Source organism: Monodelphis domestica, chromosome X (genome assembly GCF_027887165.1).
Source record: "Monodelphis domestica isolate mMonDom1 chromosome X, mMonDom1.pri, whole genome shotgun sequence".
Lineage (NCBI taxonomy): Eukaryota > Metazoa > Chordata > Mammalia > Didelphimorphia > Didelphidae > Monodelphis > Monodelphis domestica.
The window spans coordinates 76,263,776-76,279,212 of NC_077235.1; the positions used below are offsets into that span (position 1 = coordinate 76,263,776).

The window sequence follows — 15,437 nt, forward strand, 5'->3', positions numbered from 1 at the left end:
GGAGGTTGTTCCAGTCTCCATGGAATTCCTCTACTTTATTATTCCTTTTAGCACAATAGTATTCCATCACCAACAGATACCACAATTTGCTCAGCCATTCCCCAATTGAAGGGCATCCGCTCGTTTTCCAATTTTTGGCCACCACAAAGAGTGTAGAAGCTATTTATTTTTTGAGTCCAGGCAGGCCTGCACAGTACTCTGAACCTGAAATATCTTTCCTGAGGGTGGGGATGGGGCACACATTAAAGAGTAGAGTACCTCAAGTACTGTGCTATGTTATGTATTGTATAGACTAATACAGGATAAATAGATGAATGGGGACAAGCAAAGAGCTCTGTGAATTTAAAAGGAGGAAAGATCATTACTGACAACAAGGGCGTTAGGAAAAGTTTCCTAAAGAAGGTGGTTCTTGAATTGAACTATAAGACAATGGTCAAAATGTAAGGCAAGAGAGGGAAGCATTCTAGGAAGAGGGACCTTTATGAGTCAAGGGAGGAAAGCCCAGAATATAATTGGATGCAGAACAATTAGAAGAACAACTGGCTGGAGCAAAGACTTAGCTGAGGGAAGTAGTAGGAGAGAAGATCAGAAGAATAGGATGGTTACTGGATCAGGTAGTTTATAACAGTACTTTTAATGGTGGATTGTGATTCAAATAGAAAGAGATGATCCCACGGTGTGCCTGGATTTGTGAACACAACTGGGGAAATGAGTGTCGATGTACAAAAACTTGTAAGGTACAGCCACTGAAAGGAGGCGGGATGGTTATAGGCCCTCTTGAAAATAACTTGAAGTGGGAGAGAAGAGCAGTTAGGTGGCTCAATGGTTAGAAAGCCAGGCTTATATATGGGCAGTCCTAGATTCAAATCAAGCCTCAGATACTTTCTTGCTGGGTGACTCTGGGCAAGTCCCTTAACCCCCACTGCCTAGCCCTTACCTCTCTTCTATTTGGAACCAATCTGTAGTGTTGATTCTAAAATGGAAGGTAAGGGTTTGAACAAAAAGAAAAGAAGTAGGATAGGCCTCTTGGCTCATCCCCCTCTCCCACCACTACTGCCACCTAAGCTCAAGCCTTGAGAATCATCATATGATCTCCGTCCCTCTGCCCAGGATTTGGAAAAGGCTTACCAGAACATAGCCAGTGACTTCCTGGTGGCGGCGTGGGTGCACTCATCTGAGCATGCCATATCCAAGCTGCTCAACATGTTCTGGACAGGAGAATTTCCTCACCAAAGTGTCCTCTATGCTCTGGGGAAGATCATTTCCAAGGGTATGCCATGCCAGCAGGAAAAGCAGTGGGGAGGTAGGGATGAATCATGAGAAATATAGTGGTGTGAGCAGGGCATCTGGGTTGGAACACCTGCTCTGCTTCCTTATAGCTGTATGAGATGGGGCAAATCACTCCCATCTCCAGATCTCAGTTTCTCCCTCTGTAAAATAAAGGGTTTAGACTTGATCTCTAAGGTCTGGCATTTTTAAGGCCCGCTACAGAATCCCAGAGGGTCTTTGACAACTTGCCTTTCTAGCCAGAGAAATGGACATGGGTGGAGCGTCTAGAAATGGTAGTAGCCAGCCTGTGTCTCCAAACCGTCCTACTTCCCTGAAAGTTGCAGCCCATCAAAAGCTCCACCCAGCAATGTGGTTTCATAGGAATTTGCATGGCAATTCAGGAAGACGTTCATAGAATCCTAGAATGTCAGAACTGGAAGGAATCTTAGAGGCCATCCAGTGCAATTTTACAGAGGGGGAAACTGAGTCCCATAGAAGAGAAGTTCCTCATAAGATCATAGCACGAGAACTAGAATAGAACTTAGAACACAGAATGTCAGAGCTGGAAGTAACTGTAGAGGTTATCTAGACCAATTCCATCATCTCAGAGACAAACTAAGGCCAGACAGTGGAAATGATTTTCAAGATCACCCAGGTGGGGGACGGGTGAGCTGTCTGGTCCTGTGAGAAAGGTTTTCTTTGGGGAGCCCTTTACCCTACTCTGTTAACTGTGAGAAAGTTCTCTCTCTGTTTTGGTTTCTTCCTGTTCCTTTGGCCAACCCCGCATGATATGCTTCACAGTAGTTATAACCCTGGCAATCTATAATGTCACATTTACTTCCCTTCCAGGCCCTTCTGACCTCCTGCTCCCACCCCTTCACCCTCAACATTTCACCATTTATGATATCCAAACTCCCTATCTTTGTACACCTGGTACCAGTGGAATACCAAGAAATGATTAACAACTGACTCTCCTAAAAGCATGATGATGTTTTAAGTTTAATCTGTCCTATTATAATTTTTCCATCACTTTCTTTTTTTAACCTCTTACCTTCTGTCTTAGTATCATTTCAAGACAGAATATCAGCAAGGGCTAGGCAATAGGGGTTAAGTGACTTGCCCAGGGTCACGTAGCAAGGAAGTATCTGAGGCCAGATTTCATAACTTTCTTTAGTCTAGAATATCAACAAAGCAATTAATCAAGCCTTGATTTGTAGTGTTTGTGTATTTCTGAGATGTAAGTGCTCACACTGAAAATTAATGGTTGACTGTTGGAAGACGGTGTGAGCTGGCTCCAGCACATCCCTGCAATAGTCCCCATGGTAGGATCTCTCCAGGCTGTTGCCCCTTTTCCCTCACTAGGAAAATGAGGAGTTTTTTAGCTCTGCTGTGTGCATTCAGGAATTGTCTGCCTTCACTGGAGCTTTCTCTGATCTCTTCTTAAACAGGAAGCAGCCAGAAGATGATGCTCATTGGCTATCCTTTTTGGAATTCCTGTAAGGAAATCTGCAGTCAAAGAGCTATCTTGGGAAGGGTAAAGAAAACAAGAACTAGCAGTAATCCACTGTCCCCTGTATTTGAAGTTTTGGAATCACAGAGTTGTAAGAGATTCCAGGGGCCAATCTAGTCCACCTGAACAAGTATTTCTGAACAGGAATTCCCACAGCAACATACCTAGCAAGTGGTCATCCAATCTCTCCTGGAGACCTTTAGTGACGAGGAGCCCATTACTTCCTAAGGAAGCCCATTCTACTTTGGCGATAACTCTGAAAAGAAATTACTCCTTAATAGAGCCTAAATATACCTCTATGAGACCCTCCCCTCTCCTCGTCCCATTGCTTCTGTTTCTGCCCTCTGGGACCAAGCAGAACAGGTCTCCTCCCTCCTCCACATGACAGCCCATCAAATACCTGAAGACCTCTTCATGGTCCTGTTCCAGGTAATATCCCTAATTCTTATTGATTTAGTAGCATAGCATCCAATGCTTTCATCACCCTCATAGGCCTCCTCTGAGTACAATCCAACGTGTGTCAAAGTCCTTCCTAAGAAGTAGGGTCCAGATAGGAGTGAGGACTAAATCTGAAATTTCATTATTATAGCAAATTCCTGCATGAGCAAACTCCCTCACAGAGTCTCCTGGGGCAGTGAGAAGTGAAGTGACTTGCCCAGAGTCACACCGCTAGGATGTGTCAGAGATGGGACAAGTACCCATGTGTTTTTTTACTTCGAGGCCAGCTCTTTCCTTACTATTGCAAGTCATAATTTCTTTCAGAACATAATATTCCACATGTAATCTTCCTAGACAGAGTACATAGAGACTATATATCTCCTGACAAATTCAAGGAACATATTAAACTTTTGTTTTTTTGACTTCCATATCACATTCAAATTTATCTCCTAAGTCCCCCAGATGTTTTACAAAAATGTAATAGTGAAATTGATTTTTTGAACCTGTGTCTAGGACTTTACATTTATCCCTACTAATTGTCATTTTCACCAGATTCAGCTCTTCATTCTATCCTGTTGAGATGTTTAGGGTTCCTGATTCTATCACCTACTCTATCCCTTCTAATATGTCTTCAAATATCTGAAAGATTATCATGATGATAAGGAGTGCTTGCTTCTAGAAGCAAATGCATCTAAAACCCCTCCTCCCCTTCCTAGTCTCAGCTCATTGCCATTGGTCTGTGCAAGTTCCATATTGCTCTGTCTTCTTCTTACTTGTACACTTTAACAAAGGGAAATTATATTATTTTTCGCATGGAAATGGTTCTTTCTTTGTGTCTTTTTTCCAGTCATATCTGACTCTTTGTGAACCCACTTGACGTTTGCTTGGCAAAGACCCTGGAATGGTTTATCATTTCCTTTTCCATCTCATTTTATAGATGAGGAACTGAGGCAAACAAGGTTAAATGACTTGCCCAGGGTCACAAAGCTAGCAAGTGTCTGAAGCCACCTTGTGTCTTTTAAAGAAGATCATGTTATTACATGACCTTAGACCATCTAAAGAAGTGAAAAGAGATTAATTAAATGGTTGCAACTGTAATTCCTCACTTCCCATCCCCATCCCAGGCATTCAGGAAACTCCTACTTCAATTAGTGTTCCATCAGGGAATGCCACCAGCATCCCAATGTGTAGACTGGTGTCTCTCTCTCTCCTCTTCAAGTGAAACTTCAGGGTATGATACCTGGCAATCGCAGCTATTCCAGGTAAGAATGGTTGAGGAGCAGGAAGATGAAAGGAAGTAGAGGTAGGAGTGGGGGCTTTATTCCTGAGCCCCCAAAAGGATCAGAGGTAGGTGCTTGAGACTATCATCTATTACTCAAGCAGTGAGGGAGGTATACAAAGCAGGAGTGGAACAGATTAGAGAGTCTTAAGGATGAGTCACATTAGGAAAAGGGCAACAACTGAATGTTCTTGAGCAAAGAGTAAGATGGTGGAAGGGAGAAGAGAGAGAAAGGGAGTCACCCTATATAGCTCTCTCTTGGCCCAGCCACACGCCACTCACACTCTCCCACTTCAGAAATAGTCCATTCTCCATCTGAGTGGTTGGGTTCTTTCCCCAGGTTGGAGAAATGGCTGCTCACTCATTCACAGAGAACTGGAGAGAAGAACTTAGTCGTGAGATGAGCAAATGGAAACAGAACCACTCTGGACAGTCCTCAAAGAAGGTCAGTCTTGAGCCTGAATAGCTAATCTTTTGATCTGCTTTTAGTCAGAGATCCATAGGATCAGGAACTCAAAGCAATAAAAGAGGGGTCCCAAAGAAATTAAGTAATACACAAGTGAGGCTTTTTAAGATGCACCCGATGACCTTAGATTCAGTGTTTAAGAGAGATTTCTTTACCTCTCAGGAAAAGGAAGCTGCTATTTGAGTATACTGTCCCCAGATCCCAGGACCCCAGAGCGGGAAGGAACTTGAGTGGCCATCTAGTCTAGAGTATACCCAAACAAATGGTCTTCTAGGCTTGTATTTTGAGCCTGAGCCTAAATTTTCACATTTATTCCTATTAAAATTCATCATATTCCATTCAGCCTAATATTGTATCCTGTTGACAACTTTTTGGTTCCTGAATCTGCCATCCAGTATGTTCTGGATCTCTTACAGCTTTGTGTCATGTGAAAATGTAATAAGCCTTGATCTAAGTCATTGATAAAAATGGTAAACAGCTCAGAGCTAAGCCCAGATTCCTGGGACACTCTTCTCCTTCCGAGCTGACGTCAAAGTGCAGTCATTCACTCCCTTCTGAATCTACCTGGCTGTACCAGTATCTAGCTCACCTCTTTCCAGCTCGTCCACAAGAATTGATTGAAAGACGACTCTGTCTAAAATCTAGGTAGCATCTAACTGATCTAGTAACCCCGTCAAAAACAGAAAGGAGGTTAACCCATCATAACCTCTTGCCATTTTTTTGTATTGCTGTTTTGGGGGTTTAAAATTAAATAGTGCTATAACTTCCAAATAACATCCCCTGCCCCAACTCCAACACGTTAATACCATCCAAAGAAGTATACTTAAGAAAAGCAAGTCCACATTTGCCTCATTCTGTACCTATAGTCCCCCACTTCTTGACCCAGAGGAGGGAGGTCATCTGAAACCACAACTGGTCACTGCTTGATTAGAATGCTGAGGTTTTTCAATGTTGCCTTCCTTTACATTATTGTAGTCATTGTGTCAATTACCCTCCTGATTCTGCTAACTTCATTTTGTATCAGTTTACAGAAATCTTCCCAAATTTTTTTGAATTCCTCATACTTGTCATTTCTCACAGCATACTAACATCCTCCCCACCCCCATTTTCAATGAAAAACCTATTTTGTTTCTAGTTTTTTTTTTTGCTATGGTGACTATTTTTATATACATGAGACAGACTGCTTTCCTCCCCTCCCAGGTGTAAACTAACTATCCATTTAATGACACATTCTCGAATTTTGCCAGGAATTTTGTCAAGGCCATTGGCCTGTAGTTGGCAGCTTCTGGTCCCTTCTCTTTTTTGAAAATTAGAATATTTGCTCTTTTCTGGTCCCAGGGCACCTTTTCTGTTCTTCAGAATCCTTTTTTTCTTTTTTAAATACTTTATTGGGCCTCCACAGTCCTACTCTAATGGCTCAAAGTAGTATAGATGCCAACATTAATGGAATGGAGATGATCCTAGGTTCTTGAAAGTTCTACCAGCAGTACAGAAGCTCTGAGAAGTTCTTTCATCCTAGAAAAACTTTCAATCAAATGCTGGCAACAAACTACAACTGCTTTCAGAGCTGAGTGTTGAGGAGCTCAAATTCCCAGTAGTGAGTTGGCTACTTCTCAGAAATTATTTGGCCATGACAATCCACAAAGCAAAGACAAATACAAAATGACCTTGACCTAGATGACCAGTGACTAATTTCACTTTTGTGACCCATCTCATGCTCAGAAGTACTTCCAGCATATGAATCTCTACCTGTACAAGTGAGACTCGTTGACAGACCTAGATCTTGCAGAATATATCCCTTACTGTGCACTGAAAACACAATGACAACTCCATTTGGGGAAGCGCCTTTCCTAAATAGAAGAAATATTTTGATTAAACAAAGTTTATTCTAATTCTTCTTTGCTTGTATGTTGTTAGTTTTCTTTGAAATAGAATTGCTTATTTGCATTCTAAAAATTCAACACCCTTTGTAACTTTTTTTTAATTTTATTTTTTAATTTCAAACATTGTTCCTTGGCTACAAAAATCCTTTTCTTTTCCTCCCTCCCTTTCCCCCACCCCTCCCATAGCTGATGCACAGTTTGACTGTGTTCTTGATCAGAACCTCTTTCCATGTTGTTGGTATTTGCAACAGGATGTTCATTTAGAGTCTATTTTCCCATTCATATCCCTCTCGACCCATGTCATTAAGCTGTAGTTTTTCTTTAGTGTAGTTTTTCCTCTGGATGTGGATAGTGTTTTTTCTCCTGTAACCCTCTGGGTTGTTCAGGATCGATGCATTACCACCAATGGAGGAGTCCATTACATTTGATTGTACCACAGTATGTCAGTCTCTGTGTATAATGTTCTCCTGATTCTGCTCCTCTCACTCTGCATCACTTCCTGGAGGTTGTTCCAGTCTCCATGGAATTCCTCCACTTTATTATTCCTTTGAGCCCAATAGTATTCCATCACCAACAGATACCACAATTTGTTCAGCCATAACCCAATTGAAGGGCAGCCCCTCATTTTCCAATTTTTTGCCACCACAAAGAGCACAGCCATGAATATTTTTGTACAAGTCTTTTTCCTTATTATCTCTTTAGGGTACAAACCCAGCAGTGCTATGGCTGGATCAAAGGGCAGACAGTCTTTTCTCACCCTTTGGGCATCCTTTGTAACTTTTAACAGAAGACTGACTGACCTTTCTTCCTTCCAAGCTACTCTATGATAATAATAACTTCTTCCAAAGTCATATTCAGGATCAGCACCATAACTGGATAGACCCTCTATCTTGAGTTAATAGTTGATTCCCAAGGTTATTCCACATGTGTCATCCTTAGGTTAATTATGAGAAACTGTCAGTTGTAATAGGATTTCCCCTTGGCCACTCCACAGATAAAAATAAACTCGTATGGAAACTACTGAGGTTCTTAAATATGTTCCCAAATTGAGTTGGCTGAAAGACCACTTGTAAGTTCATCAAAGACTGGGAGCTCAGCAATATATATCATTGTCAATTTGCATTCCCAAATCTTCAATCCTGATCACGAAGCTGGATTTCACTTTATACTTCCTGTCTCCCTGTGAAAGAGCTGAATTTAAAGGGTTACTCATGGTTGATTAGAGACTGTGGAAGTTTTCAGTGATTTGCATGGGATTTTAGGAATCAATTAATCAGCAAGTATCTATTAAATACCTTTTGCGGGGCAGCTAGGTGGCTCAGTGGATAGAAAGGCTTGGAAATGAGAGGTTCTAGGTTCAAATGTGGCCTCTGACACTTCTTAGCTGAGTGAGCCTGGGCAAGTCACTTAATCCCCATGGCCTAGCCTTTACTGTTCTTCTGCCTTGGAACCAATACTTAGTATCAAGTATTACCTTACAAGGTAAGGGTTTAAAAACATGTCTATTATGTGCCAGATACTATGGATACAAAGTAAAAAATGAAATCGCTCCTTTAGTTAAGGAGTTTGCATTCTTTATATAAGGTAAATAGAATTGGTGTGGGGGGGAGGTCAAAAAGGCCTCCTATAGGAAGTAGCACTCAGGGTGAGCTTCGGAGGGCTCTGGGATTCTACGAGATAAAGATGAGAAGGGAAATCATTCCAGATGTGGGAGATGGACCAAAGAGTATGGGAATGGGAAGTTCCCATAATCAGCCTGGAAAGGTGAGTGAGCACCAGATGGTGAAGGGCTTTGAATGCCAAATAGAAGAGTTGATATTCTATCCTAGAGTCAAGTAAGAGTCCTTAGAGCCACAGGATTCCAGGCTTGTTTGGATCTCCCTCCAAAGTGCAGAATGGCCAGCTCGGGCCTTTCAACACCCCTCCACCCCTCCACCCCTCCGCCCTGGCCCCACCTTGATAGTGCACTGCTAAATTCCCCACTCCTATGGGGCTTCCTGATCATTAAAGCCTTAGAGTATTTAAAAGGATGAAGGGAACATGGCTCAAGTGTATGTGCTCTTTATGGCTGTCCTTCAAACTCTAACCCAACTTAAGAGCATCTTTAGATTTGTGGTTCCCCTGAAGCCAGAGAAGATATTGGCTATTGATAACAACCTGGAAAGCATGACTAAGGCTGTGTTTGAGCAATTGAGTAAGGAAAAGGGGCTAGATCAGGTTGTGGGCAAGGACACTGGGCAAACAGAGGTTATATTACACCAACTATATCACTCATTGCTGGATGGAAGGTTTCAGCTTCTGGATTCAAATTAGGTCCTTTGTCCTGCTCTTCACCTCAAAAGTTCATTTGTGCTCCTTCATTGGACGTTACCACCGGTATCTGCTATTCTCATTAGCCTAGTGGGGCTGTTGCTCTTCATCCTTTGTTTTCGAAGAGGACCAATGGCATCACAATGTTGGAGTCAGGGCACAGTGTGTTCAGCTGTGGCTGATCAGTCCTTTACAAGTTCGGAAGGCTCTACCACAGACGAGGCCCAAGTGGTCTGTTAGAACATTTGGGGTGGAAATGTCTCTAGATCTGTGCACCTCGCATTTCTTCTGAGCTTCTGCAGCTCTGATTCACTCGTGGAGTACAGCCCCTTCTTTGATGTGGCCATGTGATGCAGGATGGTCCTGTGTCAGCATCTCCCACGTCTCACAATCAACACCAAAGGTCTTCAGAGAGAGTGTCCTTATGTCGCCTTTTCTGAGCTCTGTGTGGGCTCTTGCCTTATTCAAGTTCTCTGCAAAAATGGCATTTTAGCAAACTTGGCTGTCCCATCAGAGTTTTAGTAGTGTGAATGCTTGGCAGTTCAGCGCAAGAAAGTACCTTACCTTGCCAGGTGATCTGAATCTTCCCACGACAATTCAACTGGATGGCAGTCCAGTTTCCTGACATGGCACTGGTAGACTGCTCAGGTTTTACAGACATACAACAACGAGGTCAGCACAATAAGTCTGTAGAACTTCAGTTTGGTAGACACTTTTCTTTGGGCCTCCGACCCACGGAGCCAGCTCTGGCAATGTGCGTGTCATCCAATGTGCGGACAAACCTGGAAAGTATTTTTTGAAATGTTATTGTCATTATAGTAATTATCCTGGTTTTACTCCCTTCACTTTGCACCAGTTTATAGAAATCTTTCCAATTTCTTCTGAAATGACTCATTTTATAAAATGTTGATCATACAGGGTTCCAATACATTGTTGGTTTTGTTCAGTTATTTTTCAGTTGTATTTGACTCTTGGTGACCCCATCGGGGCTTTTCTTGGCAAAGATACCAGAACAGTTTGCCATTTCCTTCTCCAACTCATTTTATAGATGAGGGAACTGAAGCCGACAGGGTTAAGTAACTTGCCTAGGGTCACACAGCTAATAAGTGTCCACGGCAAGATTTGAACTCAGGCAGATGTGTCAGACCTGGCATTCTGTCCTCTGAACTACCTGTTAACTGCCCTTCATTCCATGAATGTGCCACAGTTTATTTAGTCATTCCTCAATAGGTGAGCATCCCCTTCATTTTGAGTTTGGGGCTTCCATGAAAAGAACTATTTTATTCTTATGCCCATGAGTTCTTTTCCTCTTTCTTTGTTCTCTTTTGGGGTGTAAGCCCAGTAGAGCTATTGTTAGGTCAAAGTTTAGCAACTTTTTGATCAGAGTTCCAAGTTGTTTTCCAGAGTGGCCAGACCCATTTTTGTCTCTGCTAACAGTGTAATAGTATGACTGTTTTCCCACAGCCCCACCAACATTTGTCATTTTTCTCTTTTTGTCACATTTGTGTTATTATTAGTAAATCCTTGGGATGCTTCTTGAGTGACTTCCAATCCCTTTGCAACTGCAGAGAGAATTCTTCTCCAAGACCCCTTGGTTTATTGTTCATTGCTCCTTTCCTTCTGTTCACCTGTGAATCCACCTAACTGCCCAGTAAGCAACAGGGTGTACTGGTTTTGTGTGGCCCCAACAGTTCTTTGGGGCTGTTTTCTACACAGGCAAGTTGCCCAATCTTCTAATGAGTAGGTCCAGGCTGACTTTCTATCAGTCCTCTCTTGTGCATTACACAGATCCCAAGATTCCTTAGCAGTACTCTATCACTTTCCTGAAGATCTTGACAATAAACATGGGCTCTATTCCATTCCCTGCTTCAGACTGAGCTGTGGCCATAGTGAGGTGACATAGGATGGCATCTTAGCCAAGAGGCTGTGCGTCTACATGCTTTCTATCTTCTGAAACATCAGAGTAGGTGGCGATAGGTGCCTCTGCCCAGGTAGAATGAAAAATCTGTGACATCATTCCTGGGAGCACTGAATGTATGCACTAGAAATGCCATGTGCTGGCCTTTCTGTGCCATCTGCTGAAGCCTCGGAGTTTCCTACATGTTCAGCAGGGTGAGGTTGAATCTCTCCAACTGTGGGTCTCACTGAGGATGGCACGCTACAATTCTAAACTGCCTGATTCCCATCAAGGCTTCTACTTCTATAGGTTCCACCTTGGACAGAGAGGATTCAGGCCTTAATCAAAGAAATACTTCTCCCTCAACACGTTAGTAGTTCTCCCCACAGCCTCTCTCCTTGGGGACTCAGAGGTCCCCTATCCTGGGATGGGTTGTAGTCCCGGCACGCACAAGACTTTCTTAGACAAGAGGGTCTCTAGGTATGAAGATCCCCTTCAGACAAAACCTCTCTGTCATGGAGATGTTCTTTTAAAAATTATTTTCAAACAATTCCTTCCATCTCAATATTGTGCATTGGTTCCAAGGCAGAGGAATGATGAGGGGTGAAGGGACTTGTCCAGAGTGGCCCAGCCAGGAAGTGTCTGAGTTCACATTCAAATCCACGACCTCCTGTCTCTAGTCCTGGCTCTCCATCCACTGAGCCACCTCGTTGCCCTCATGGAAATAATCTTAAAAAAGGTTCTTTTCCTTTCTTTTTTGAATTCAATGTAGAAGCAATTTTTGACGATTCTTTTCTGACATTTTCCAATGCAGATTCTCCCCCTCCTTCCCTTCCCCGCCATCCCCAAGGCAGTAAATAGTCTGATTTAGATTATACCAGTGCTTTCATGTAATACGTATTTCCATATTCCATCATGGAGACATCTTTAGTGCCACCATTTTGCTGTCTGTTCAGGGGTGAGATTTCCCTTCTAAATCTCCATCGTGGATTCTCCATTATTCCTGTCCTATTTCCCTCACCCCTTCCTCCCCATACACACTTCTATTAAGAAGATAATTAAATTACTCTCCTTTCTTCGCTCACATCTGGCCTGGGAGGAAATATAACTCTGGCTCCTTTTTATCTCATCTCTCTTCTGTACATCCAATTTACAACTCTGTGTGTGTGTTGGAGGTCTTTTCACAAAAGACACTGACTCACTTACTGGAGTCCTGGGGATTTAATTTGCAGAATTAATTCAGTTCTTTCTTCCCTTTTACTTCTCTTTAAAGGTATCCTTATCTCTTTTTAAAAAAAATTATTGTGGTCTTTTGTTGTTACATTACCTATATTTCTCGACACATTCTCCCCCCTTCCCTCAAAGAGTTTCCCTTTTGGACAAAGCTTTAAAAAGAAGAAAAAAACCGTTCAGCAAAACAAGCCAACATTTTGAAATTTTCTGGCAGTATATCTGGTATTCCATATCCATAGTTCCCCTCACTCTGCCTTCTCATATATCATTTCTGGGGGCATTACAATCAGCAGTCGATTATTCTATTCTTTCCATTTATGTTGTTGTTTTTGTTGTTCAGTTGTGTCTGACTCATGATGACCCCATTTGGGGTTTTCTTGGCAAAGATACTAGAAAGCCATCTCCTTCTCTGGCTCATTTGACAGGAGAGGAAACTAAGGCAAACAGGGTTAAAGTGACTTGCCCAAGGTCATACAAATAGTAAGGGTCTGAAGCCGGATTCAGATCTTCCTAATTCCCGGCACCGTACCACCTAGCCACCCCTTACATTGTTGTAGTCATCATGTATGTTGCTATTTTGTTTCCATTTACTTTCTCTGTTCCCGTGCTTTGTTACAGTCATCATTTCTCACAGCATAGTAGTAGTCCCTTCCATTCCTATGTGATGGGGTGGACTAATTATTTGGGGAGTGAGGAATGGTCTTTAGCACATATGTTGGATTACACGGAGGCAGATAATATCGTTTTCTGCACGCTGTCGTCGTGCTTCAGATTTGCCCTCATTCTTCCCAGAACAAGAGGAGTGAATGGATGCCCACTGTTTGAGGGAGAATGTTTTCTATCAACTATTCTTGTAAATCCCTCTTCTAAAAGCTAATTGGTGTCTGCTACCTGGTAGCTGGTAAGGGGACCATACCAGTGGAGGCTCATGATTGACAGCATGAAATCTCACAGCTCCTCAAGATTAAAGTAGGAGCTGTAACCTCTGGGGATGACACACTGAGAGTGTGAACGGACAACCCCTTTAGAGATACTAGGCTGCCATACCTAGCAAATATACGTTGGTCATAATACATAAACCAGACATAGCATAATACAAAGCATCACTCAGCAGACCAATTCAGCCAGTCACTCCAGGCCTAAATTATATGTCAGATACATGGCATACTTATATCCCATCACTACATGCACCCCAATAAAAACAAAACAAATAGGCAAAGAGCCAGCAAAATTAAAATAATAATAGCAGTAGCTTTCCTAAATAACAACATAAACAAAGCAACTAAACTAAGTATATAGAGCTCAGTGAATAGTCAGGCCGCTAGACAGGAGGTCTTGGGTTCAAATTTGACCTCAGACACTTCCTTGCTGGATGAATCTGGGCAAACCACTTGACTCTCATTGCGTAGCCCTTCTGCCCTGGAAGCAACACTGAATATTTATTCTAAGATGGAAGGTAAGGGTTTTCAAAAAAGAGTCCAGGATGGAGAATATCTCCCATGAGTAAATGTGAAGGACCCCCTCAAATCCTAGGTAGGTTCTTACATTTAGCACAGTGGCTAACAATGGGCCACTGTACTGAGGCCACAAGAACTGGTGACCTGCACTTTGAAGTGGGGCACTTCACAAAGTGAGTCCGGACCCCCAGAAGTGCAATGAATGGGACCAATATCATTTATTAGTAACGCATACCTACCTGGCCAGGGCAACCTTCGAGTGAAAGTTGCACCCAACTGGAGTTACAGTGCAGCTTTATAGGGTGCAAGATTCAGAGCCAACGATGTTCATTATGAGACCTAACCTTGATGGGGTGAGCGGCCTTAGCATGGAGAAGCTATATTGGTACAAGGCCTTCCCTGCATCTTATCCCAGCTGCCAGCACAGAAGGAGTTCTTTTCTCATGGATTCTAACTATTCTGAGCTGACTGACCTTCCCAGGAAAGCTCAGTTCTGTCTACTTTTCCAAGAAAAAACAGATTTTTCTGGTCAGTGACTTAGTTTACCTCACTTCAACTTATGCTTATATTTTAAAATCTGGTACCATTTGGCTCTGGAGGAAGCTCCTGAGGAAAGTTGCTAATTACAGTACTTAGCATTGGCTCTAGTCTTCAGAGTTTCCCCCCAAAAAAGCGATTGGGGGGGCAGAAAAAGGAAGCTCTCTTCACATTTAGAAAAGGGAATGATACATATACAAGAAACACAGTGTATGTTACAGAATGATTCGAACAGAATACACTAACTTACTAAATAGTATAATCAATTGGAGGGATACTTATTCAAGCAAATTGGGCCATGCTGTCAATTAGCTAGTTTCCATATCACTTCACCTGAGTACAATCTGGTTGGTGAAATGCCAAGCACTATCATCTTTTAGTGCCCCTTTCTGTCTGGCACTGACTCTTCTCTTGGCACCAACCCACTACTCTTGCTGTTGTTGCTGCTGCCCTCAGCACAATTGCCCTAAGTAAACTCTACTGCTTCTCAGCAGATTGCTGGTCTTCCAGCATCTCTTAATGCTCCGGAGTTCAATGCAGAAGGAAGAAAACATACAAGAAAGACAAAAGGCAGTCAGAAATCTCACATATAAGCCCAACTAGTTGAGTCTATGCTTTACATAAGGAGTTCCGACCTCCATCATGTCAGTAGTAAAGGACTATCTTTCTCTACCTCTCATTGAACCTAAATCTTGTCACCTAGACAGTTACAATCAAGTGGGGCAGGGGGGCAGCTAGATGGAAATCTCCCTTTTTTTAATCAGATGCATCCCCCTCTCCTCTTTCTGCTGTTAATCACATCATTCTAGAGAGAGACACATGGCTGTGAAAGTCAAGAAATTGAGACATTTTGATCACGTTGCTGCCAAAGGCCCGAGCAGTGAGTGACCTTGCTTTCGAAATGCCTGTGTGTTTCCAGGGGAGCTCTGGGCTTAAGTTATCTGGAATGGCCTTCATAGAATCATGTAGCGTTGATTATCACTTCGATACGATTTGTTTAGCCTTTCCCCAATCAAAGAGCTTCTACTTTATTTCCAGTTCTTGGTCCCTTGAAATATTTAGTCTCTATGTCCTTTGACATTCCCTCTTTGTTCTTTTTTTCTAACCCTTACCTTCTATCTTAGAATCAATGCAGCGTATTGGTTGCAAGGCCAAAGA

The 15,437-nt window shown here is 42.5% G+C and overlaps 1 protein-coding gene across 2 annotated transcripts in view; it reads left to right on the forward strand.

Annotated features, from left to right (window-relative positions):
- The window catches only part of LOC103099712 (maestro heat-like repeat family member 5), a 182,058-nt gene that overhangs the window by 52,701 nt on the left and 113,920 nt on the right, over nucleotides 1-15,437 (forward strand). The window contains exon 4 of one of the 2 annotated variants that reach the window (XM_007507037.2): nucleotides 4,837-4,941. The exons of the other annotated variant lie outside the window; for it this stretch is intronic. Coding sequence (XP_007507099.2) covers nucleotides 4,837-4,941 — 105 coding nt within the window. The remainder of the gene's footprint in view (nucleotides 1-4,836; nucleotides 4,942-15,437) is intronic. 2 annotated transcript variants of the gene reach the window in all.